At 38.8% G+C, this 27,136-nt stretch overlaps 1 protein-coding gene across 8 annotated transcripts in view; it reads right to left on the reverse strand.

Moving 5' to 3' along the window:
- LOC129698193 (mitogen-activated protein kinase kinase kinase kinase 4) overlaps positions 1-27,136 on the reverse strand; it is a 270,553-nt gene that overhangs the window by 73,386 nt on the left and 170,031 nt on the right. For all 8 annotated transcript variants that reach the window (XM_055637147.1, XM_055637146.1, XM_055637154.1 and 5 more), the window contains 6 exons: positions 18,393-18,518; positions 13,003-13,113; positions 11,984-12,074; positions 10,585-10,715; positions 5,974-6,028; positions 1,733-1,811 (listed from right to left, as the gene is read on the reverse strand). In XM_055637147.1, the coding sequence (XP_055493122.1) occupies positions 1,733-1,811; positions 5,974-6,028; positions 10,585-10,715; positions 11,984-12,074; positions 13,003-13,113; positions 18,393-18,518 (593 nt within the window). The remainder of the gene's footprint in view (positions 1-1,732; positions 1,812-5,973; positions 6,029-10,584; positions 10,716-11,983; positions 12,075-13,002; positions 13,114-18,392; positions 18,519-27,136) is intronic.

A 27,136-nucleotide genomic window follows, 5' to 3' on the forward strand; every position in this document is an offset into this window, starting at 1 on the left:
AAACAAAGAGAAAGAAGGTAAAACTGGCTTTCAGGCTGGTCTCTTCAAGACAGTAAAGTTTAGGGTCAATTAGGTAACATGAAAAGAATGAGAGTAGCAATGCAGTGGTGATTTCTTTACAGCTATGTGACTACATAAGAAACTGCTAACATGTTATCCTTTTTAAAAATTTGCACTGAATAATTATCTAATTGCAAATCACATCCAAGGTGGTTTGCCCTCTCATGCTGAGACAGAAGGAAACATATTTCGACAGCAGTCTCTCGGTTTTGAGGAAAAGCTTCCACAAACATTCTGCAAAATTATCCATTTAAAGTAATTCACTAAGCCAAATGTTCAATTAATCAAAGCATGAATTTAATTATGGGGCGAGAAGATAAAAGGCGTAAACCCTGCCGCTTTCCATCGTATCTCATGTGCTTTGTTATATTTTTCCAATGACTGACATACAAGAAGATTAAAGAGAAATATCAAATGAATGTTTGGATATACTTTTATTTAACCACTGGATTTATAGGAAATCTTGAATTGGAAAGCAAAAAATGATTTCAATCATAATAAAAAATTTACGCAATCACATAATAAACCAGTCTAATGGAAAAGCTCTGGTGACCGAGCAAGAATGGAAGTGGTTCCAGGGAAGAGGCATTCTTAACTATTCTGGAAGTTCGGAAGTTCAGAATAACCAATTAATGGTTCCCACAGGTTCAGTGCAGAATGAAGTTACCTTTTGATATTAATTTAGAATCCAAAATAAAATTAAGGAGTGTTTATCTTTTTGCAATTCACCCCAGTCCGATTCTGCTTGAAATTGGAGCAATTTTAATTCATCAGCATTTCTCAGATTTATCATTTCATAAGGGGCTTCATCAGGAAAAGAAATTGGATTTTTATCCAATGTTTAGGTACATCAATACAGGACAATTACTTGTAGAAACAAAGAACTGCGGATGCTGGCTTACACAGAAGAACATAAAGTGCTGGAGTAACTCAGTGGGTCAGACAGCATCCTGGAGAAAAAGGATAGGTTTGAAGAAGTATCCCAATGCGAAAAGCCTATCCTTTTTCTCCAGAGATGATGTCTAACCCGCTGAGTTACTCCAGCACGTTGTGTCTATCGAAGGACAATTACCAGATGGAATGTAATTATTATTACTGTAAACTTTATGGACTTTCAATTAAAAAACAATATTTTTTAATTGATGCTTAATTTTCATTGTGGCTTTTCATTCAACACATTTTTTGTTCATGAATAAATATAACCATCAAAACTATGTAGGAAGTAGATTTATTGGTCTATTTTTTTTATACTTGGCAACAATTTCCATCGTGAAATCCCATTTCTATGCAGTTAGATTTCAATATTTGCAAAATGTCAAAACCAAAACTACATATTTAATAACATTTTGCAAATAAAATCAAAAACAAGCATCTAAAATTTACATGGATCACCAAACAGGTGGGGAAAAGACAAAAAAAAATCTAGATTGCAAAGGAAATGTACCATGGTTAAGGCACCAAAAATGAAACCCTGTTATTTAACCCGGTTATTGTGATGATGGTGAATTAATCAAATCAGCATTTTGAATTAATGTTGTGCAGAATTCATTCCCATTCATGGCAGAGTTTCATCTTTGACCACTACAATGAGAAATGATGTACTGAGGAGACCTTGAACCAAATAATGCAATTATCATAGGCAAACATTACCCTATGATGTGAAAGTACTTACCATTTCTTGGACTTCAAACGTGGGGGTGGATTCCTGGGAATGAGGAAGAGTGCTCTCATTGGGTGCATATCGCACAGAGCTAAAAGTGGAAACACACAAGAACAGTTGGCAGCACTATATTAATGCAACTCAAAATGGAAACAAATGCTTCATTCTAGGCTTATCTGTTAATCTTCCCATCTTTCTGCCATCTTCTATCATTTAACTTCTAATTCAAATCCAGCAAAGGCACAATGTTTTTGAGGGAAGGCTGGATTTATGATCCAAAGCTGTGGTGCATAAACAGAGATCGGTATTTTTGGTCTCTTCCCTACCCTGTCAACAATACTTCACTGCCTCGTTCCATCCAGATCACATCTCCTGTGTTTTGTTATATTTTTCCAATGACATTGATATTTCAAAAGACTAAAGAGAAAAAAAGGTTTTTTACTTGAATGGTCCATTCTTAAACCGAGTCACTTGGACCCTGTAGAACTCAGATGATGTACGTGTGTTGTGCACCTTGGGATCAGTGCAGGAGCAGATGTTTCATTGGATTTTCCTTTGACCAATCGCATTAATCATAGTTATACAACACAGAAACAGGCCCTTCGACACCAACCAAGATGCCCCATCTACACTCGTCCCACCTGCTTTCATGTGTGCCCTTATCCCACTAACCATCTCCTATCAATGTACCGGTACAAATTATTTTAACTGGTTTGGTACCTGCCTCAACTACCTCCCCTGGCAACTCATTCCATATATGTGAAATAATTGCCCCTCAGGTTCTTATTAAATCTTTCCCCTCTGACCTTAAACTATGTCCTCTGGTTCTTGATTCTGTAATTGGGGGAAACAACTTGGTGGATTCACCCTATTTATTCCCTGCATGAGACATAAGGAAGTGCAAATGTTGGCATCCTGAGCAAAACACAAAGTGCTGTAATAACTCAGCTGGTCTGGCAACATCAGTGGAGGGAATGGATAGGTGATGTTTCAGATTGTGACCCTTCTTTAGACTGATTGTAGTTGGCTGAGAAAACTGGAAAAGGGAGATGAGGGCAGGGCAAAGCCTGGCAAGTGATAAGACCAAAAAGCTAACACCAGCGATGCAGTTTCTATCGCAATGTTTAAGAAACATTTAAACAGGAACATGAATAGCTTAGGTTTAAAGGGAAATGGGCCAAACACAAGCAGGTGGGACCAGTGTAGATATGTTGGTCGGTGTGGCCAGGTTGGGCTGAAGGGCCTGTTTCCACACTGTATGACTCTATAACCATGAGAAGTAGAACCTTAGGGACTGTGGGCCAGCAGCAAATGAAACCAAACCTTGTAGGGCCGCAAGAATGATGAGTCAAGGTGGGCACCGAAACTGGATATAAAAAGATACAAAATGCTGGAGTAACTCTAGCGGGTCAGGCAGCATTTCAGGAGAACATGGATAGGTATGAATTCAGGTTGGGATCGTTCTTCAGACTGGACACTCAAACCCCTTGGAGCAGTGAGTGGAGGCAGGCCAGACAGGCTGATTCCATGGGCTGATTGACTCCCTCCCCTATGTTGCATATTGTACACTTCATTATCAGAGTTACTGCTTATCGAAAAGAAAGTCTCATTTATGTTTGAGTATGTCTTAGCCAGTAGGCTCAGTTGATTCCACTAAAAATTGTGTCAACACCCCAATGATAATAAACAATGAAACAGAAATATATTCTCCCTCACCTCACCTCACAGCGACTTAAGTTTAAAAATGATTTAGCCTTTAACTGACAATTACATTCAGTCTGGAAAACAATTAAAGTACCCAAATTACAAAGCATGATTTGTTCTTTTTTTAAGCTATTGCCGGGTATATGAAAACATTATTTTAACAAATATCTAATTTAAGCTTTGCAAGTTATCCATGCTATTTTGACACGAGCAAGAAGGTAACAAATGCTAGTCCTATCCAGTAATACGATCTGACAGGAGAGTTTGGCGTATCAAATGAACAATAATGAATCATTCAATTTACTGATTATTTATTCTTTTGTAATTGAACTGAAAAGTTGTTATAGAATAACACATGAAGTGGGTATATTTTTGTATATAAAATATATTTATCATAGAGAATCACATGCTGTAAGCACTCAGCCTTCTGAAAGAGACAAAATTAATGAGTTTGGCTCAAAATGCTAATTCTGTTTCTCTTCCCGCAGAGCTGCTTGACCAGCTGAGTGTTTCCAGCAATTTAATTTTAGATTTCCAGCATCTACAATTCTTTTAATTTTCAAATACCTTCATAGATCTGCAGAGAGAATACAAATGAAAGTGTAATGAATCATAATCAAGTTCCAGGTTAAAAAGCAGATTCACAATATTGTTGTTGCGTGAGGCAGGTCAATGTGGGAGGTTGTTCAACACATCTTAGCTACTGTGATTATATCAGTGTCCAAAATTGAAACTTGAATCTCTTGAATGTTGAATGAAAGCCTGACCCACTGAGTTGCTCCAGCATTGTGTCTATTTTGACTGCTGAAAGTACTTTGTGCCATGTTATTCCTGATATTTGGATAAATTGTTACTTTCACCAATTTTAACAAATACAGATGGTTCTCATTTCCTCAACATGACTGGATATAATGTTATTGATGAACATTATTTCTGCAGGCCTAATTGGTTATTCCAAAGTAAATTGTGCAATTTCAATCAGGTACTAGAGAGTCACTTGAAACGTATTTTGGAAATTGACAAGCAGATAAAAAAGCTGTATTGGAAAAGAAAACTGTTCTGTTTAGCATCCCTGCTGTAATCAGACAACATTGTCTCTCGAGAACAGACGCTGCTTTCACTGCAGGGGGCCATTGAAATTAAGTGACTGCTCCTATTGACACTTGTTCATTATTACTCAATGTAGCATTCAGCCTTTAGTATGTTTAGCTTGTGGTAACAAAAATAAACTTAGTTTAAAAACCTTTATTTTTGAAAATCCAGCGAGGGAAACTTTGTTCCTGTGAGTCTGAAACTCTCCAATCCCCTAAACACTCTTATCACTGACAATGACAATTAAAATTGAATCTGAATCTGAAATTGAATCTGAATCCCCATTGACGATTGTTTTTATAATGCAATGTTTCAAAACATAAGGTTTCTAAGGAATGCAACTATCATATTATAGCAGAACTACCTTTGTATCCTTGCACAAATATCACAAATACGTTGCTTTGAAACAACGGCTTCAGATTTACGTCACCTATGCTCATTTACATCTAATATAACGCTGCATCTGTGGCCATGCTGAAAGACTAGCTTTTGCCTTCATCTCTGATTATTAAATATAAGAGAATTGGCTCCATTCTCTTCTAATTTGAATCCCCTTTCTGTGGTTCAAACAACAAAACTGAACAGCATTCAGTACAAGATATGAACAATGCAGTTTTAGTATAATACTCTGATTTATATGCAATTTATAATATTCTATTTGCTATGCTGATCACTCCATGTGATATGACATTAAGAGATTAATTAAACATCACAAACCCCTTTGCACTTCATCATTTGCTAATTCCCACACCATCAACATTGTATTTGTGTCATCCACTTTTCCTTTATCATTGAATGTTTTAGCAGTTGGCTGTATGCAATTTTCTACAGCAATAATTTGTCCATTTACCAGTCTTGTTCAACTGATGGATTGGATCAATTGGGCTTGTATTCACTGGAATTTAGAAGGATGAGAGACAGGCTAGGTGCAGGAAAAATGTTCCCGATGTTGGGGGAGTCCAAAACCACGGGTCACAGTTTAAGGATAAGGGATAGGCCATTTAGGACTGAGATGTGGAAAAATCTTTTTCTTCCAGAGAGTTGTGAATCTGTGGAATTCTCTGCCACAGAAGGCAATGGAGGCTAATTCACTGTATGTTTTCAAGAGAGAGTTCGATATAGCTCGAGGACAACAGAATCAAGGGATATGGGGAAAAGCAGGAACGGGGTACTGATTTTAGATGATTAGCAATGATCATATTGAAAGGCGGTGCTTGCTCGAAGGGCCGAATGGCCTACTCCTGCACCTATTTTTCTATGTTTCTAACTGCTTTTGCAGTTATTACTGAAAGACTGTTTTGAGAACTTTGCCAAACTCAAAATTTAGAATTCAGACAGGAAGATAAAATGTCATGCCATAGGCTGGCTGGATTCATGTTTTGGCACCATTAATACAACATTTTAATCAAGAAATTGCCCATTTAAATATATGTTACATGTTTCATGATATTACTTACGAGGTGCTCCTTCTGCCATTTCAATAGCCGTGATCCCTAATGACCACAAGTCACTCTGTGAAAACAGTTAATTTTTCATTCTAATGTGGCAAAATATGGCAATGTAACACAATTCTATTTTGATATACGTGAAAATAATGTCAGGTCAAATGACGAATAGAAATCAAAAAGATACAGATTAATTCCTGGAATACAGTGAATGCAATGAAGATTGAGCAAAAGGCTGTCTGCAACATGGGTGCAAGTGCACTGAAAATATTGAAATGTCTTGTAATTGCTTAGTTTAGGTTATTAATGTCATGTACTACGGTATAGTAAAAAGCTTTGGTTTGTGATCTACAGTCAAAAGGATTATACATGGTTACAATCAAGCCTCCCTTAGTGCACAGATGAAGGATTAAGGTGCATGGTCAAGTTTGATAAAATCCGATTAATTATAGTTCAAAGGTTTCCAATGAGATAGATGGGAGGTCAGGACCACACTCCAACTGGTGAGAGGACCATTCAGTTGCCTGGTAACAACTGGGAAGAAACTGTCGCTGAATCTGGAGGTATGTGTTTTCAAACTTCTGGACCTCTTGCCTGATGGGACAAGGGAGAAAAGGGAGTGACCAGGGTAAGACCAATTCATGTTTATGCTGGCAGCCTTACCGAGGCAGCGGGAAGTGTAGATGAAATCAATGGAGGGGAAACGCATGTCATTCTAGTAACTGGTGAAATTCATATAGTATCAAGCACAGAAAAAACCTGCATGATCTCATCCAGAAAATGTTAATGCCAATCAAGAACAATAAAAAAACAAAAAAAAATGGAAAGCCTTCGAAAGAGTGGTTTGTCACAATGATCTGTGGTGTTTTCTTGAATCATTTGAGTATAGACACAAAAGAGTAGTTAATATCTGAAGATATATTTAAACTGGAAGTATGGTAAATTGTGGATAAGAATGCAGAAAGTAAAGAACAGGCAAACAGATGGATGAGAGGCAATCTTATTGAAACAGATAAGATTATTAAGGGTTTGGACACACTAGAGGCAGGAAACATGTTCCCAATGTTGGGGGAGTCCAGAACCAGGGGACAGTGTTTAAGAATAAGTGTTAAGCCATCTGCAACGGAGATGAGGAAAAACCTTTTCACCCAGACAGTTGTGAGTCTGTGGAATTCTCTGCCTCACAGGGCGATGGAGGCTGGTTCTCTGGATGCTTTCAAGAGAGAGTTAGATAGAGCTTTTAGGGATAGAGTTAAGGGATATGGAGAGAAGGCATGAACGGGGTACTGATTGTGGATCACATTGAATGGTGGTGCTGGCTCGAAGGGCCGAATGGCCTACTCCTGCATCTATTGTCTATTGATACAATTTAGTGCAGGGAAGTATGAAACAATACTGAGAAAAAATCTAGAAGTTATTTTTTTAGAAGAAGGTTAGCTATGGTCAACCACATGTATTTCTGTTCAAATTTTAAATGGAAGATATTGTAAGGAAATAGCTCTATGTAAATCTAATGGAATTAGAACACCCATGAAAGGATAGTTATATAAAGATTGTTCCAGTGGGAAAACAAAGTAACGGTTAAGGGGATTCTAACAAAGATATATTAGATTTTGTATAATGCAAGAGGCTTTTGCCCATGTTTGGCAAATTGACATCAGGATATATGAGATTATCTTAAGGGGAATGAGGAACTAAGAAAGTATTATGTAAATTAATTTATTGGAACACGAAATGTGTTGCTGCATATACCTACTGAAGCAGAGATTATAATGCTCTTTAAAAAGAAATTGAATATATTGAAAAAATATGTGATTGAGAAAATATTAGGATATACTGTTAAAAAAACAGCAAGTGAAATAGAAATACATAAACTTCAAGTAAAGCATTTACATCTTCAAGTGCATGGTTTGACTGAGCAGTCATCTGCAGAACAGATCACACTTTTTATTTAAAGATTGGACAGACCTGTTTTGAAGAAGTTATTGTGGCTGAAAATTGAGTTAAAATAATGGTTAGTTCAAAAATAGTCCATGTTAATAAAAAGGGATCAGGTTAACTTTCTTATACTTAAAACAGCAAGGACCACAATTCTGCATGAAGTATACCTCAGCATGTTGCATCAATTAAAACATCAATATGAGGTTATTTTTCCATTTTCCCCGACTTTCCTCTTTTAACCCCTCTGCTCTGCTGTGGGATCAATGTAAATTTCACTTTAAACCATATCATATTTCATCATTAAAAAATGGTGGCTCCAATGAAAGATTTTGCAAAAATATCATTTAAAATAGGTATAAACCCACAATTCGAAAAATTTTGGTAAACCAATTAGCAATTATGCTCCGTTATTTTAATTAGGCATTGAGGGAGTTCAAGTGGAATTGTAAGGATTAAAAAGACAATTTTTGAAAATATATCATGTTTGGATTTGAATGCAAAGTAGAAAAGCATAAATGGAAAATTAAAAAAACTTTTGCAAAACAGTCATTGTAAGTTGATAAGGTATTATCAGAGTGAGGGAAAACAAGGGTGAGAATTTCTTAAGATAGACACAAAAAGCTGGAGTAACTCAGTGGGACAGGCAGCATCTCTGAAGAGAAGGAATGGGTGATTTCAGGTCGAGACCTTTCTTGACCTTCAAGGTATCGCTTCAACTGGATGCCAACACAAGTGGCAAATGATGTTGAGAGAGATTGGCATGGGTTAGGACACAGGCAGCAGAGTTTTAGATGAACACAAGGTCATAAAGCATCATATCATCAGTTGCAAAGAAGCTTGCAAGTTTTACTTTTCAGAGAAAACCTGCGAAAGCAGTAGATTAGAAGGGGGGGTAAAAAAAACTATATTATCGTCCCCAATCACTACACATTTGCTTCCCACAGAGCAGAATGCATGCAGACAAGACAAAATGAGAAGCGAGGCACATCCGAGTGGTGCTACTGGCAGTGGCTGCATCGCCAACAGTCTGCCTGTCCTTTCTTCTGTTTGTTATTTTGGTATGTGTTAAAAAGTATGTTTTAGTGTTCCTTGGTTTGTTTTATGTGGGGGGGTGGTGGGCTGAGGGAAACTTTTTTTCAATCACTTGCATCGACAAGTGATTGAAAATTTCCATATCGCATCTCAATCCCCACTGCGGCCTAACATCGCGGAATTGGCGGCCTTTCCTGGAGACATAATGGGCGCTCCAAGCCGCGGGAGACTGCGGGGCTTTAACATTGCGGATCTTGTGATCCCTTTGCCGGGGATCAAAGTTCCAACCGCGGGGCCTGTGGACTTTAACATCGTGAAGCCCACGGTCTCTGGTAAAAAGTGGCCGATTCAGAAGCTCCATGCCGCGGAGAGAGTTTCAACCACCCCCTACGGGAGTTTCGATCACCCCGATAGGGGGTTCGATTGTCGGCTGCAGGGGCTTTGATCACCCCAACTGCGGATAGTTTGACTGCCCCGAGAGAACAAAGAGGAAGAAGCTTGAACTTTATTGCCTTCCATCACAGTGAGGAATGTGGAATCCACTGTGGTGGATGTTTGTTAACTTTTCTGTGGTTGTGTGTCTTGTTGCTTTTCACTTATTATGGCTATATGGTAACTCAAATTTCACTGTACCTTAAATGATACGTGACAATAAACTGACCTTGAAACCTTGAAGAACCGGCAGATGCTGGAACCTTGCTCAAAGCACCAGGATTTTCCTACCACCCACATTCCCTCCTTCCCAGCTTTATATTTCTCTCCTCTTTTTATCTGTCCTCTTTTCATCTCTAATCTTTGTCACATACTCCACCCTTCAGCCAGTATCTACCCATCACTTGCCAGGCTCTATCCCACCCCCCACCTCTCTTTTCCAGCTTTCGCCCCACTCGTCCATATCACTGATAAAGACTCCCAATCTGAAACATCCCCTATTCATTCTCTCCGCAGATGCTGTCTGACCCGCTGAGTTCCTCCAGCACTTTGTGATTAAATGAGAAGCGAATTTGGCTTGGCCCTGATGTTACCGCAATATTCACCAGAGAGGTCTACTGAGGCTTGTGCTGAACTTATACATATGGCCATATGTGGACACCAACATCTGGACTCGCAGATGAATGGTGATTATTGGATATGCATGATGTTAGAATATTACAGGACAAAAAATTCAAAGCATAGCTAGCATTAGTTTACGTTGGTTTAGAGATACAGTGCAAAAACAGGTCCTTCGGCCTACCCAGTCCACGCCGACCAATGATCCCCAAACACTAACACTATCCTATACATTGGAGAGAATGTACAAACTCCATTTAGACAAGCACGCCTAGTCCGGGTCCCTAGCGCTGTAAGGCAGAATTGTGCCACCCCAATTTCATTTCATTTTTCCCCATTGTTTATCTTTGAGTAAGTAAATGAAACAACCCCATTTTTGGTAAAATTCATGGCATTCAGTAAGCATTTTGCTGATGGTCCACCATGACTGAAAAAAATGTATTTTATCACCTGTTACCTGCAAATAAAAGGATAATTGACTGCATAAAATGATCATCATGTTTTTTTTATAAATAGTGGGTGAATGAATGAGAGAAAATTGAATTTTAAGAATTTTCAAGACAATACCAATTCGGAAAGTGTTGAAATCTAACGTCTTACTCTGTAATCATATGTGGCATCTGGATTCTCATCACAAGCAATGACCTCTGGTGCCATCCAGTAGGGTGTTCCAATGAAGGTGTTCCTTCGACCAACAGTTCTGTCCAATTGTGCACTAACACCAAAATCAACTGTAAAGAAAAAATCAGGGTTCCCCATGATCCATGTAGGTAAAATACAATGAGCATTTTTTTAGAATTAGTCTATTCAATAAGTACACAAAGTTGTTGACAAATTCTACATTTGCATAAATATATAAAATCAATGTTCAATTTCTGAGATGTGTGTGTCAACCTAACTGCAACATGACTAACAAAACCACGGCCAATGTCATAAAAGGTTAGTTCTATTTTCCTTCTGAAAGAGCCAACAAATATATGGATAATTTGAGGAGCTCCTCAGAAATTACTGTCTTCCAAATGCATGCAGTTTAGTTCCATTCAACTGGGCATTTACAACTTGTGGCGTAGATAACTAGAGAACCAACAATTATTCAAGTTTTTTTTTTAAATATATATTTACAAATTTAAGAATGGCCTAACTTTGCTCCTATAACTTATGAACAAGAAATAAGATGACCTCAAAGTGTGTGGATTTCAAATTCAATATAAGATTCCTTTTGAGAATAGGTTCAGATAAATTAAGCTTCAACAAACCATGCTATTTGTTATAAGGCTAACTGATTAAAAAAGTTTCATAATGCCAAATAATTTTGATGAAAATTTTAAATCTGTTATCTTTCCTTCATGTTTTAAATTCAAGAAATAAATGTTCCCTGTAATGTTATTAATAAATGATTGACTTTTTTAATGCACATTTGATCCATTTCAGTAGGCATGATTAATAGTCAAAACAATGGACGGAGTTCCCAGTAGTGATATTGTTCCATCTTAAAATTTCTTCAAAGGCCATTAAATACTTTACACTCACTCTTCCATTATAGGAAAAGTAAATGATGGGTTATTATCAAACCTAGAATTAGGCTGACTTAGACGTACTATTACTATTGAAAAACAGAATGAACAAAAAATATTTTGAGAAAGTATCTAAATTGTCACCAATTCTTATTTATTTCTGCACATTTAAAAAATTGTTTCATCGTATATTCATAGTACGGCAACAAACCAAAAAGAAAAACGCATGACAATTCAAGGGATTACACATCATTCATTACACAGCATTGCATAATTATAGAATTGAAGACTGTGCCAATTTCATAGCAAACTCAAACCCATTACTGCAAGTTGTATACTTGCCTCAAATCTTCAATTTAACTTGCTCCATCCAAGTGTGTACATGAATATTTGGCTTACTGCTAGTGAATTTTCTCTCAGGTGTTGTACCATATATTAAAACATTAATATTCTAAAATTTAAGCTTTCCGTTGTTAATTTCTTACCCAGCTTCACTTCAGCATTTTCTGTAAGCAATACATTCTGGCCTTTGATGTCACGATGAATAACATGATGGACATGAAGATGTGACAATCCCTAAGAAGAATTGAAATAGATGTGCACAATTTATATATTTTTTTAAACAGGATAAAAATCTAACCTGCACTTATGTTCAATTGCTAATTCATTGCTTATTTCATTGCTTTTGTGCATTAACATTTTTAAGAACCTACATACGAAAATAATATAGTACTAAGCCAAAATATTAAATGAACATGAATTGGCACGAATTAGATCTGCAAAGTTCAGGTTGTACCTAAACAATCCAGCCTAAAATCTGAATTTTTACAATTGTTGCACACTTAGTCACAGCATACAATTCTGCCATATTAACTATATTATCTGGAACTACTGGGGTAGGAAAGGATATTATTTCACATGAACAATATGTTTAGCTGAACCTATCTTCAGTGGTGAAATTTTGTATAGGCCACCGCTGCCAAGAAAGGAAGTAAATCAGATCTTGTGTGATGCCTGGAATACTTCTGCATTCTAAATGCATTTCAAGGTCTGAAGGGCAACGCAGATGGCAGTTGGCCCAGACTGTGAATGCTTTTTCTGAGAAAAATCTTGTGAACAAAAGAGCTTAAAAAGTAATTTTGGGTGGCAACACCAATTTGGAAGACACCAAACGACAGAATTGAAGTAATACACAAAATCTGAACATTGTTTTCAAAATACACAATTTAGTTCAAGGACTTTGCCATCAATACATCCAGAGACTTTTGGTTTAAATTATGAATCTGTTATTAATTCTCCAAATTCAACTCCCATATGAATTTGAATACTGGCCAGACCAAAATGCTGAAACAGAATCTCTAAAGGTCCTTTTGATACTAAACCCACTGCATTTATGCAATGGTAATGGATTTTTCCTTGCTTGGATAAGCTCTGCTCTTCTACTTTGATCATAAACACCTGTACTCAACCAGCCTTTGGACTTCATTCAAAAACCTACACTCACCCGAATGATCTCTCTGCAGATGTATGCAATCCAGTCTTCCTTCAGGGAATTTCCTTTTGTGTTTTTTACCAAGTCGGTAATGGATCCTGCACCACAGAACTCCATTACAAGCTATTTGAAAAAAACGTTTTAGAAAAATTAAAGCAAATTACTTCAGTGGCATCAATTAACAACTATTATGATCGAGATGTGACCTCTTATTTCTGTCCTGCACCTCCATAATTGTTATTCAATTCACAAACCACTATTACAAATTATTAATTTCTACTTTACCAAGATCAATACATGCTTTATTTTAAATATAAATGAATGCATACAAGCTTTGCACAAAGAAGATTTACTTGACAATGTGAAATAAAAATCCAGACCTAAAATTTCAAATGTGTCTTATATCACGTCAAGATTAGAGACAAAAAGTAATTTTATAAAGACCACTATTGATTTGGAAGCCCGGGACGCAAACCTATCAGGGGTGGAAGACGTTGCATATAACCAAACAGAATGGTGAAAGCTTGCTGCCCAATGCACTCAACAGTGTGGGAGGAACAAAGTAAATAAGACTATTGATCCTTTGAACAGAGTATTGTCTATACCATCAATAACTTATCTATTTTGAAAATGCACTATATTGTACAGCACACCATACATGGAGCAAGGCCTCTAATGAATGCAAAACACATTGTCATTGATAAAAATGTACCCTACCCTACCTATTTCCTCAGCTATTTTAAGATTATAGTTTTCATGTTATGTAATTTAACAGCATGCAGAAGTCAGACACACCTGCAATCATTTTATAAGTAAATGTTGGTTTGACTCATTTGGTGGCAAGCTTATTTCCACACAGGATTTTGGTCAGGGTCCACTCATATATTTCATTTCATGCAAATTAGAAGCAGGAGTAGGGCATTCAACTCCACCTGGATGAAATGCAATCTCTACTCAACATACCTATCTATCCTTGGCACTCTGTGAACCTCTGCCGCACCTGGAAAGACGGCTTGGGTCCTTGAATGGAGTCAAGGGGGGAGGTAAAGCGACAAGTGTAGCATTTCCTGGAGAGGGTGTTGTTTGGGTGGGAAGGTACAAAATGATCAGGCAGTTACGGAAGGAGCAGTCTCTGTGGAAAGCCGACAGGGGAGCAGATGGGAAGATGTGGCCAACAGTGGGATCCCGTTGGTAGACTAAGCTGGAGAAAATCGGGGAGGGGGGGGGTGTCAAGAAAAAGAAAGGAAGAGGCAGAGACAGTAGGCTGCGGGAGAGCTGGGAATGGGAGGGGAAGGAGGGAGAAAGCAAGGACTACCTGAAATTGGAGAAGTCAATGTTCATAGCGCTGGGGTGTAAACTGCCCATGCAAAATATGAAGTGCTGCTCCTCCAATTTGCGGTGGGCCTCACTCTGGCCATGGAGGAGGCACAGGACAGAAAGGTCGGATTTGGAATGGGAGGAGGAGTTGAAGTGCTGAGCCACTGGAAGATCAGGTTGGTTATTGCAAACTGAGTGTAGGTGTTGTGCGAAGCGATCGTCAAGCCTGCACTTGGTCTCACTGAGGTTGATCATACGCTGAATAAACCAACCAGAATTTTGTTTGGAAGTGGAAAGAAATAATAGAAATTGCATTATTTGCAACGTGTAAAAGGAGATGAAATACCGTATTGTAATTTTGCTGCATGTCATTGTGGTATATATCATGTCTTGATTGGTGAATATGTTTAGTTTGTGACTTTATTTGAAGCAAAAACAATGTGAATGCTTCATTGACCATAATTCTGACTGGTAACTACGCACTTCGTCCGAGCACATTATTGCACGCGTCATGCAAGCCGTCTTAAATGACCACCTAAACTGTCATTTGGTAACCTAAAAAGCTGCCTAGGTTGCCCGGCTGGCAACAGGGAAAAAAAGTTAAACGAGAGCCCTAGGAGATGATCGTTGGTCGGCACATACTCGATGGGCTGAAGGGCCTGTTTCGCACTGTATCTCTAAAACTAAGCTAATCCCTAATTTGTAAATAATGACCGAGTTCCGGCTTCTCTCACAAGAGGAAACATCCTCTCGACAGGGATAATGTTCCAGGATACCGCCAGAAGAGAGAGCTGTTCTGTGTTTTATTGTTACCACATTCTCAACACATTTTGTTTGAAATATTATGTTGGTAGCCCTCCGATAAAGGTTCCTCTGACACTATTAAGAAAACCAAATGTTATCCAAATGCATGGTTATTTCCTCATCCAAATGCACATAGAAAATGAGTCTGAGAATGGTCCCGACCCTAAACTTCCCCTGTCCACTCCCTTCACAGATACTGCCTGACCTGTTTTAATCAAGATTCCAGCATCTGCAGTTCCTTGTCTCTATAGAAAATTAGTTAATAACTTGATCCACCATTGTACATGGAGAATTGATGTTGTGCATTTCCATAAAATGTTTCAGAGTATAATGCCTACAACCGCATTAGTCACTATACTGTTAATGACTTTCCTCTCAATAAAACCTAATTAAGAACATTCTACCACTGTTTTATATGGTGTGTGTGTGTGTGTGTGTGTGTGTGTGTGTGTGTGTGTGTGTGTGTGTGTGTGTGTGTGTGTGTGTGTGTGTGTGTGTGTGTGTGTGTGTGTGTGTGTGTGTGTGTGTGTTATATTGTGACCTTTATTGGAACGAGGTCAACAAATGCAATTAGTGTCATATGTTGCATCGAGTTGCACAGATCACACACAAGGATTTTGTTTTCATCACTCAGATACAATTACATTAGCCAATTAAGTTTTATTATTGTAATCCGTCCACACTGCAATAAACTCAAAAGCTCAGTTGCAGTCTTTAGCTAACTTTTTCACTTTTTATTTCCCATTTACAGAATGTTTGCTTTTCACAATCATAGGCAATCCAGAATCATAGACTAATAGGAACAGCTGCCAATGGTAACAGAAAAACAAGCTGAATGCTTCAAAAGACCAAGTACAAGAACACTGAGCTTGCTTGCCCGCATGAATAGTCTTCTAACAGCAGATCGAAACGCTGCAATTATGGACTTAAGACAGCTTGTCCTTCTGCTTTAGGATTCATCCTAGCAACAGCAGTGGGTTTACATTTACCACAATTGGACATTGTGGAACTAGTGCTGATGCATTCCATGGCGTGAGATGCAAAATGCTTTTATATCAGTCTATGCAGCTGCAAGCGAAAAGTGCTTAAATGCAGTTTCCCTACATCGGAACTCCTCAATCCTCCACTTAATATTCTAAAAGAACGCAGACTCAAGAGTCAAGGTGTGTATTCGCCATGACATGAACCGGAACAATGAAATTCTTACTTGCTGCAGCTTTATCGGTACATGAGATACAACAATATACAGTAAATTACCAGAAACATGCATCAATGCTTACAACTATCTGCAGATGGTCATGTAAAGTAAAGACTTAAATCATTCTGCCAGGTGCTCATCTTGATGCTATCGCTGCAGCAGTTCATAAATGGGAAGCAAAGCACCCTTGCTCCAGTTGGATCAACATTGGTTGGAATTTATAGATGTTACTACAAATATAATTATTGTTGAAGAACAATTTAATGCATTTACCAGAATGAAGCAGCAATTGAATCTCAGAGACTACATGTTCCTCAAACAAAATTCCTTTCACCAGCCTTGGCAGAGTCAGCAGCAAAGTACCATTCTACAAGAATAATGCCCCTGAAAAGAATTCTGCTTGAAGTACATTGAGTACATGGTTTCTATGCATCAGGTGATTTGAGTGAGGCCACTAGATAAAACAATATTACTGATATAAGTGGGCCTGCAGATGATGTCAAAGGGTATGTTTTTAATATTTTGGGTGTTCTCTATGTTATCAGAAATAAACAAGCAGCAATTTGGTCTCCTGAAGAATATGTAGCGAACACGCTTTTTCAAGAGATTGTAGAATAGTAAAAGATTTAGGAAATACGAACTTAGACTAAGTCTTGTAAGTTGTTGTGATTTTACTTCCAAACAAGCCTCATTTCGAAACTGAAAACTATTACACATGATTTCATCTACATTGGAAAAGATATGGAATAAGATTATCATCCATCCCATTCAATGGTTCGCCAATAATGTCCCCGGTTTCACTGGCCAGCCTTGATGTAGTTCAGCCAGCATTTCTTAAACTAAAATATTGCTTTGCAGGTCATGAACATCATTATCATCTTGCACAAAGTATATTGTGCCATGGAGTAAAAGTCATACTGATATATAGCATAGAAATTGGCCCTTTGACCGACCTTGTCCAGGTCAACCACATATGCACGCAGGGTAGTGCCATTTGCCACATATCCCTCTATTCCCTTCGTACCTATGTATCTGTACAAATGTCATTTGAAAGTTATACCTGCATCTGTTTCTATTGCTTCCTCTGGCAACTCATTCCAGATATCAACTGCACTGAGTGAAAAAGTTGCACAGAGGATCCTCTGAAATCTCCGCACTCTCACCCTTAAGTCTATGTCTTCTAGTTTTAGAATCTTCTACTCTGGGCATTCACTTTATCTATGTCCCTCATTTTTCAATACTTCAATAAGGTCACTGCTCAGCCTATTAGAGGCTGAGATGCATCAAGAAATGGCTCCTGCCTATCCAGGCTCTCCGTGCAGCTGAGGCCCACAAGTCGAGATAACATTCTGGTGAATCTTTTGTGCCTGCTTTCCAAATGAATGACCTCATGCTGGCAATGGAGGAGACCCAGAACACAAATGCCAGTGTGGGAATGGGAATGGGAGTTATAATGGCTAGCAACCATGAGGTCGAGCAGGCCTTGATAGACCGAGTGCAAGTGTTCGGTGAAATGTTGCAATATGGAGGAACTTAATTTTGTGTCAATTAAGGAAGAACACTGATTCAAGCTGTATCTGCTTTTTAATTGTATTTAATTTATCACCTTCCAAGCATTGCAATGTACTTGTAATCTTACAATTTCCATTATTACTCCACAAAAAATAACCAAAGAAAAATCTACACTTGCCACAATTTTCTGGAAGAATAATGGCACATCTAATACTAAGAGTGAATTTCAGCATGATAAAAGCTTCCATGAAGCATCACAAAATTAGCATTTTTAAGGGCCCGTCACATTTGGCGATTTTTTCGGCGACTGCTGGCATCGTATCGGTGTAGCCAAAAGATTTTGAACATTTCAAAATCCAGCGGCGACAAAAAAATGTTGTGACACGTGAAAAAACACTGCGAATAAAATCACCAAGTGGGCCAGGCCCTTTATTTACAGAATAATGTGATGAATAATTCCTTCATTTCTTCAAACTCAATGACCAAATCAACTACACTTCAAAGCAATTCATTCACTCAACACGAATCACCAAGATCCTTCAAGCAATATAAATAATAAATATCTGTTTACCCAGAGTTGATCATCGTGTCCAGGCAGACTCTTCTTTATAAAAGCACCATAGTAAGTTGCTATATTCCTGTGGTGAGAATACTTTTTCAACATATTGATCTCCAGTTTGATTTCTTCCTCTTCATCCTGAAAGAAAAATGTACTTCATTAGATAATTGCAAAACACAAAAAAAATTGATTAAAAGGTTTTACAGTGTCTTGAAATTTCTAGATTATGTAAATTGTTAGGTATTTCATTGCAAGATAAATCACTACATTGTCAAATTGGCCTTGGTCTATCTGCCCTGGTGTTTTCCTTCTTCACACTTTGGATCATCAGCTTAAAGCCCTTGTATCACCAGTATATTGGAAAATTCAACTTTTCCTCTCAAATATCATAAAGAATCTTGCACGTCTACTTTAATAAACATGTGGATGTACTCATAATTACATAACAGTGACAGAGCAATACCACCCGTGACATCTCCTTAAAAATATTTTGCGACAATATTTCAAAGTGTTATAATGGTTTCCTAACAATGGAAAAACAAAACAAACGTGTCAAAATATATTGGTGGACTGTTCTTTGAAAGACAGTTCTTTGAAAATAGTCATTCCAAAACATTTTGTCTGGTGGCATTCAGTGGGCAGTAGGTCAAGGGAATAGAAGCTGGAGGTGCTTTAAGAAACAGATACCTGCATGGTTGTTTCACCATTCAGGCTGCTCAATGAGGCTGGCATTCAAACTCTGCCCACTCACCCTTGGAAATTATAAATGATTACCACATGTACAAGATCCAAAGTTAGATACAGTAAACCCTAGCAATAATGGACCTCTATATAATGGATTTTGGTTATTTGCTTATATAGCAGATTCTAAGACTTCCGGCCTCCAACCCCCCACATCGCTGGCACCACGTGACGTACTTCCGGTTGCTGGAGCGATGAGATCAAGCAGTATGAATATCAGACCAGTCCCAGGTGCATAGGGATTAACTTTACTACCCTCACTTGATTATAATGGACAATCGACACTTGTTTTGGATGTGAATAGAAAGCCCCCAGTTAAATGCCCGCTAGAAGATTTTACCAGAACAAATACATGCCCAAAATGTGCATCAAATATTCAACTTGTGATTAGCCAAGCTTTGACTATAAAATGACATTCAGGAACTGAAAGCTTTCCGCAAAGTATGCACAATATCGGGACTAGGATTGCATTGAATCTTATTGTCTTGTCAACAAAGTAGCACACACATACAGTGCCCTCCATAATGTTTCGGACAAAGGCCCATCATTTGTTTATTTGCCTCTGTACTACACAATTTGAGATTTGTAATTTAAAAAATCACATGTGGTTAAAGTGCGCATTGTCAGATTTTATTAAAGGGTATTTTTATACATTTTGGTTTCTCAATGTAGAAATTACAGCTGTGTTTATACATAGTACCACCATTTCAGGTCACTGTAATGTTTTGGACACATGGATGGTGTTTGTAATTGCTCAGTTGTGTTCAATTGCCTCCTTAATGCAGGTATGAGAGACCTCTCAGCACCTAGTCTTTCCTCCAGTCTTTCCATCACCTTTGGAAACTTTTATTGCTGTTTATCAACATGAGGACTAAAGTTGTGCCAATGAAAGTCAAATAAGCCATTATGAGACTGCGAAACAAGAATAGAACTGTTAAGAGACATCAGCCAAACCTTATGCTTACCAAAATCTACTGTTTGGAACATCATTAAGAAGAAAGAGAGCACTGGTGAGCTTACTAATCACAAAGGGAATGGCAGGCCAAGGAAGACCTCCACAGCTGATGACAGAAGAATTCTCTCTATAATAAAGAAAAATCCCCAAACACCTGTCCGACAGATCAGAAACACTCTTCAGGAGTCAGGTTTGGATTTGTCAATGACCACTGTCTGCAGAAGACTCCATGAACAGAAATACAGAGGCTACACTGCAAGATGTTATAAGAGGTTACAGTTTGCCAAGAGGTACTTAAAAGAGCAACCACAGTTCTGGAAAAAGGTCTTGTGGACAGATGAAACGAAGATTAACTTATATCAAAGTGATGGCAAGAGCAAAGTATGGAGGAGAGAAGGAACTGCCCAAGATCCAAAACATACCGCCTCATCTGTGAAACACAGTGGTGGGGGTGTTATGGCCTGGGTATGTATGGCTGCTGAAGGTACTGACTCACTTATCTTCATTGATGGTAGTAGCATAATGAATTCTGAATTGTATAGACACATCCTATCTGCTCAAGTTCAAACAAATGCCTCAACTCTTTGGCTGGTGGTTCATTCTACAGCAAGACAATGATTCCAAACATACTGCTGAAGCAATAAAGGAGTTTTGCAAAGCTAAAAAATGGTCAATTCTTGAGTGGCTAAGTCAATCACCCGATCTGAAGCATTTGAGCATGCCTTTTATATGCTGAACAGAAAACTGAAAGGGACTAGCCCCCAAAACAAGCATAAGTTAAAGATGGCTGCAATACATGCCTGGCAGAGCATCACCAGATAAGACACACAGCAGCAGATGATGTCCATGAATTGCAGACTTCAAGCCGTCATTGCATAAAATATGGACAAAATACTAAACATGATACTAAATACTAAACCATCCGGTAGGCGGCGCGACTCTGGTCAGCAGCGGCCTCTGCAGCCTGTCCGCGTTTTTATTATTTTTGTCTGTGTTTTTATGTAGTTTTTGTTATTTTATGTTGGGGTGTGTGTGTGGGGGGGTGGGGAAACTTTTGAATCTCTCCCTGCACTGGAGACCCGACCTTTTCTCGTCGGGTCTCAGCTGTCGTTGGGGCCGCAACGAGGAGCGGCCTCCAACAGGAAGAAGCCGGGGACTCAGGTGCCGACTCACCTCACCGTCGCGGAGCTGGCCGAGACCGGAGCGGGTGGAGCGGTGGAGGAGCGTTGCCGCTGCCGCTGCTGCTGCTGCTGCTGCTGCTGCTGCTGCTGCTGCCGCCGCTGCTGCTGCTGCTGGGTCGGAGGCTGCTGCTGCGGGTCTGCGGACGGCGGCACCGGGAGCCCGCGGCTCCCTGGAGGGAGACCGCTTTTCGGGGCTCCTGCAACGGCGACTTCTCCCGCCCGAGTTGCGGGGTCGAAGAGCTCCTGGAGCGGGGCCTAGCACCACTGCCCCGCGCGGCTTGGAATGCGGGACTTTGCGAGCACACGCCGGGGGCTCCAACATCAAGACCCGGTGTGCGACCTCGCACCACCCGGCGTGGCTTCAATGGCCGCGGGACAATCGCCATCGCCAGCCGGGGGCTTTGACTTTGACTCTGACATCGGGGGGGGAGAGAGTGCAGTGGAGAGATAAGTTTATTTGGCCTTCCATCACAGCTATGTGATGGATGTTTATGTAAAATGTAATTATGTTGTGTCTGGGGTCTATTTGTGTGTAATGTATGGCTGCAGAAACGGCATTTCATTTGGACCTCCAGGGGTCCAAATGACAATTAAATATACTCTTGATACTCTTGATACATGACTACCTTCATTTACATGGCATTGCTGCGTCCCAAACATTATGGTGCCCTGAAATGAGGGGACTATGTATAAACACAGTTGTAATTTCTACATGGTGAAACCAAAATGTATAAAAATGTCCTTTATTAAAATCTAACAATGTGATTTTTTCCATTACAAATCTCAAATTGTGGAGTACAGAAGCAAATAATAAATGATGGATCTTTGTCCCAAACATTATGTAGGGCACTGTAAATCCTAACAAGCTACAAGACAGGATCTTCGACAGGGAGTAAGAATATTCAGATGTAAAGATACAGCGCCCACCAAGTCCACGCTAACCAGCAATCCTCGGGCACTAGCATGATCCTACACATTAGGGACAATTTTCAATCTTTACCTAGGCTAATTAACCTACAAACCTACACGTCTTTTGAGTGTGGGAGGAATCCGGAACACCCAGGGAAAACCCAAGTGTTCATGGGGCGGACGTACAAACTCCATACAGACAGCACCTGTAGTCAGGATTGAACCTGTGTCTCTGGCGCTGTAAGGCAACAAATCTACAATTACACCACCCCTGCTAATGCAGGCTCTGATTTACCATAATTCTAGGAGGATAAAATTTGTATTCTTTGTGGAAAAGATCTGTGTCAGTAACTAAGTTTATGTTCTTGCCAATATTTGTTCTAAATCTTCAAATATCCCCTTCAAATAATTTATAGAGATAATAATTTAAGATAAAAATATCTGCTCTTTATGTGGTTTATTTTCACATTGCTCATCAATTCTGTTTGTAATTATCCTAACATTAGCTAATGATAACTATCTCCCAACACATATAAACAAAACACCACAATTTATCCATTATGAACCTCTAATTTTGAAGACGTGTTATCATTTAATCTGCAGAGCTTCACTCAAAAGAATCTCAGCTTCAAATCTCTCCAAACTATAACTCCATGCTCATTACCATTTATCAGTCCTATAATGAAGTGCCAACACAAATAGGACTATAATTTAGACTTGATTAAGAACTTGTACATTTTGCATTTGCATTTGATATACAAATACAAAAAATTAATTTTCTTTTTTAATGTCCCTGAACTACTTGCTCTGCCACCTTCAATGACTTATCTGTGTAAATCAAGAAGCTTCAGCTGATCCAGCTCATCTGAAATTCTTGCTTTATAAATTACACAGATCCATCACTTCTAGCTGGCATCTGAGCATAATCACAATGTATTCATCTAAGTGATGAATTGCTCCATTGCACAGACCCCTACAGGCTCTTTGGTGCTGGTCACTAAAATATAGACTGGAGGCAAATTAAGTTTTCACAATACTTGTACTGTTCAATCCACAGAAGTACCAACACAAAACAGGATAACGGGAACACTGGGATGGATACATGTTGCTTCTTACCGTTGAACATTGTACCAGAGTTTAAGGAAACTCAAAACAATCAGCACTTATTATACCCAGTTTTTTGCTATATTTGACTTAACATAATGGTTAAAAGATTGTACCATTTGCCAAATATAGCAAATATCCATTGTAAGTATTATGGTACAAATAGCAACTTAAAATAGGATGGTATTTAAAATTTCCTATCTTTAGGCAATTACAATCTGCAATAAATTACAAACTTTTCCACAATTGAGGAAAACCGTACAGCTTGTAGTTGGAGAGAACAAAAATTGGCTTTTTGGATCAGTAGGGTTGATGTGAATGGGTAACTGATGGTCAACATCAACACCGTGAGCCAAAGAGCCTGTTTCGTTGCAATATGACTATGACAATTTTAAATAGAACTTATTCTGATATTTAAGAGCATAAATGCATTTTCTCAAATGATCTCAAACAATCCCAATAGAATTCTGTGCATTAAAAACTGGTTAAGGTCTTTTTTTTAATTTATGCATTCTGAAGAAACCTGCTGCAGTAAGATTATTTACTTTATTGTTTTACTGCAGCTGCTTACAATGCACACATTACAAGATAATGGGTCTAATTCCAGCACCTACAAATGCTAATTTGTTAAACAGGGATGTTAAGAAATTAATTTCCTAACACATTATTCAACAGTTCAGCTGTTCACGAGAGTACAAAATGATCTAGTTTTAAGTATGGAAAGAACCAATCTGAGCACTTTGTCCTTTGTTTTTACAGACACAGCTCTTTTGTGCACACCTCAAGTGAAAGATTGTGTGCATTTCACCAGATGGCATTGGAGGTAAGTGCCCAATTGACCAATAACATTAACAATTATGATCTTAATCCAAACACACAGGAAGATTGCAGGTTAAATTTTTATACAACTCACTACCTGTCCATGAATTTGCATAACAATTTGGCACTGTCATCACATTAAATAATTTTACTGTCCTAGATTCCAATTCTTGAAAAAAACTTGATGTTTTGTGTTCAGAACCCTCTTCATATTAAAGGCAATTTGTAAAATAGTTTTTTTCTTATGGAATTGTATTTTAGTCCAACCATATATTGATACAGAGCACTATTTTGATTCTATTGAATGAAAGATACAGCATGGAAACAGGCCCTTTGGCCCGCCGAGTCCACACTGACCATTCACCCATTATAAGTTCTATGTTATCCCACTTTCTCATCCACTTTCTGGGGATTCACACACTAAGGGCAGTTTTACAGGGGCCAATTAACCTACACCCCTGCATATCTTTGGGAAGTGGGAGGAGTACCATCTACAAAATATCATGCAGTTATTCACTTTGGCTCCCCTGACTATTTCCAAGTAGCACACCATCCTGCCTTGGGAATATAATTGGTGGCACTTCACTGCCATTAAGTCTATATCCTGGAATGTCCAACTCAACAACGCAGTGGGATTACCTTCACCAGAAGGGTTGCAGCAAATTAAAAATAACAGCTCATTAACACCTTTTCAAGGGCAATCAGAGATGGCCAATATTTGCTGGTGATGCCCAGATTCCAGAATACAATTTAAAAGAATAACAGTAGATGATTTTGTGCTGCAGCGGCTGATGAGGTATGAGGATAGAAATGCTTAAATCCTCAGCCATCTGTCTTCCCCAATACAGGCAACCACCAACCAAACCTGTCATTCCCATTTCATCACCCCTCTGCACCCTTGGATTCCTCACTCATCTAACACCTCGAGCTTGCAGTCTACGGGCCCACACCTCTATGTGCATTTATTAAAAAATCACATGCTTTTGTTTAAATTTGTCCCTAAATGCCTTGAAAAATACTAATCCAGTAATCCTGATTTCCTTCAAACTTCTGCTCTTCCTGTGAGGCTCAACTGAAAATCAACTGCATTTAAAAAAAAAATCTTGCTCCAATTATTATCCATTATCATTATGCCTCTTAATTCCAATTCCGTGTACTTCTGTGCTTATTAGTTCTTGTTACATTAACCAATTAAACATACATAATAATCAGAATGCATGTAGTCTGACAAATCCATTGGAGGTCTCCAAACCACATTTCCTTCACTCCCTATAGTGCATTTTGTTGATATGAGATCATTACGATCTTGCCTCTAAGCCGCTGCAGCAGTATTGCATTACCCTGCCCCAAAAGCAGCAAAATCCATTAGAGGGAGAAGTCAGTGCCGGGAGTGAAGTCTCACCAGACATCTCAAAACACTCAGTGAAACCTCTAATTCTAAATCATTGAGCAGCTCATCAGTCCCATGGTGTACCATGTCTAACTTGACAAGAAAAACCGGCAGCTCAAGGACACATGTGTCAATTTAAAGAATGATTAATAAGGAAGTTTAAAGTTTGAACTTTCATAAAAGTTATTAAGATCCAAATATCATTCCTGTATACCATTTTCCTAGGTGTATATATGTATTTTTAAAAGTGGTGTTGCTTTGATGACAGGATTGGGTTATCATTACTGCATCCTCAATTATCCCTGAATTTCAGTCAGACAAATTTCATTGAGCCTGATATTACAAAAATCAAAAAATAAAGCAGATACTCAGTAGGTCAGAGATCACCTGTGGAGGCAAATGCTTCGGTGACATTTCAGGTCAGGACCCCTCTTCGACCGATCCCGGGAAGATCCCAAACTGAAACATTTCCTGTTCATTTCTCTCTACTGCTGCTTGACCCACTGAGTTCTTTCAGCACTGTTTTTTCCTTAAGTTTCCAACTTCAGCAGTCTCTTCCATCATTCCAAAAACAAAAGCAGATTACGATCAGCAATTTTCTGAACCAGTTGGGCATTTACAGTTGCCATTACTGATATGGCCTTTCATTTTGTGTAATAATCATTTTAATTGCCTAGGTACAGTGGGATTCAAACTCACCTGCACTTCAAAAGACTAGGCCTTCACATAACAGTTCTGGTAATTAAACCATAGGGCTACAATATCCCAAGATAAGAATATCATGTCATTTGACAGAAAGATTCAATGCAAAAGTTGAATTATGTTTTGTAACCATTTGTTTTAAGAAAATTGAAATCCATAATTTTTTATTTGCTGGTTGGGGGAGTTGGGCATTATGCACTCCAGCTCGAATGTTGACAAAAAAAACAAATTAAAATCCATCAGTACACCTATAAAATATCAAGATGCAAGACATCAAGAAGAAAAAATATCAATGAAAGCAGCGGAATTGCTCAAAAGGTCACCACTGATGAATGACTAAACAGTTGCTATGATTTATTTGATGTTCTTAAATGTTACCATTATGAAGCCAATCATAAATTATGGAAGGTAGTCACAAAATGCTGGAGAAACTCAGCGGGTGAGGCAGCATCTATGGAGAGAAGGAATTGGCAATGTTTCGGGTCGAGACCCTTCTTCAGACTGATGTCAGGGGAGGGGGTAGGGCAATGAAAGAAATTGGGCAAAGACAGTGGGACTAGTGGATGGACTGGGAAGGGGGAGGGGAAGGAGAGAGAGAGCAAGGGCTACCTGAAGTTGGAGAAGTCAACGGTCATACTGCTCAGGTGTAAACTACCAAAGCAAAATATGAGGTGCTGTTCCTCTAATTTGCACTGGGCCTCACTGGCAATGGAGGATGCCCAGGACAGAAAGGGCAGATTAAGAATGGGAGGGGGAGTTGAAGTTCAAGGTAGGGTCCTACCGACTGCAAAGGGTGGTGAATGACGCAAAAAGGAGGTACAGGGACAAGATGGAGTCACTGATGGAGCAGAAGGACACCAGACGCCTGTGACAGGGGGCTACGGACTGTAACCAACTACCGGAGCAGCCCCCCCTCAACTGGAAGTGCCGGCACCTCCCATGCTGACATGTACTC

This window comes from Leucoraja erinacea, chromosome 6 (assembly GCF_028641065.1).
Source record: "Leucoraja erinacea ecotype New England chromosome 6, Leri_hhj_1, whole genome shotgun sequence".
In the NCBI taxonomy this organism is placed as follows: Eukaryota; Metazoa; Chordata; class Chondrichthyes; order Rajiformes; family Rajidae; genus Leucoraja; species Leucoraja erinaceus.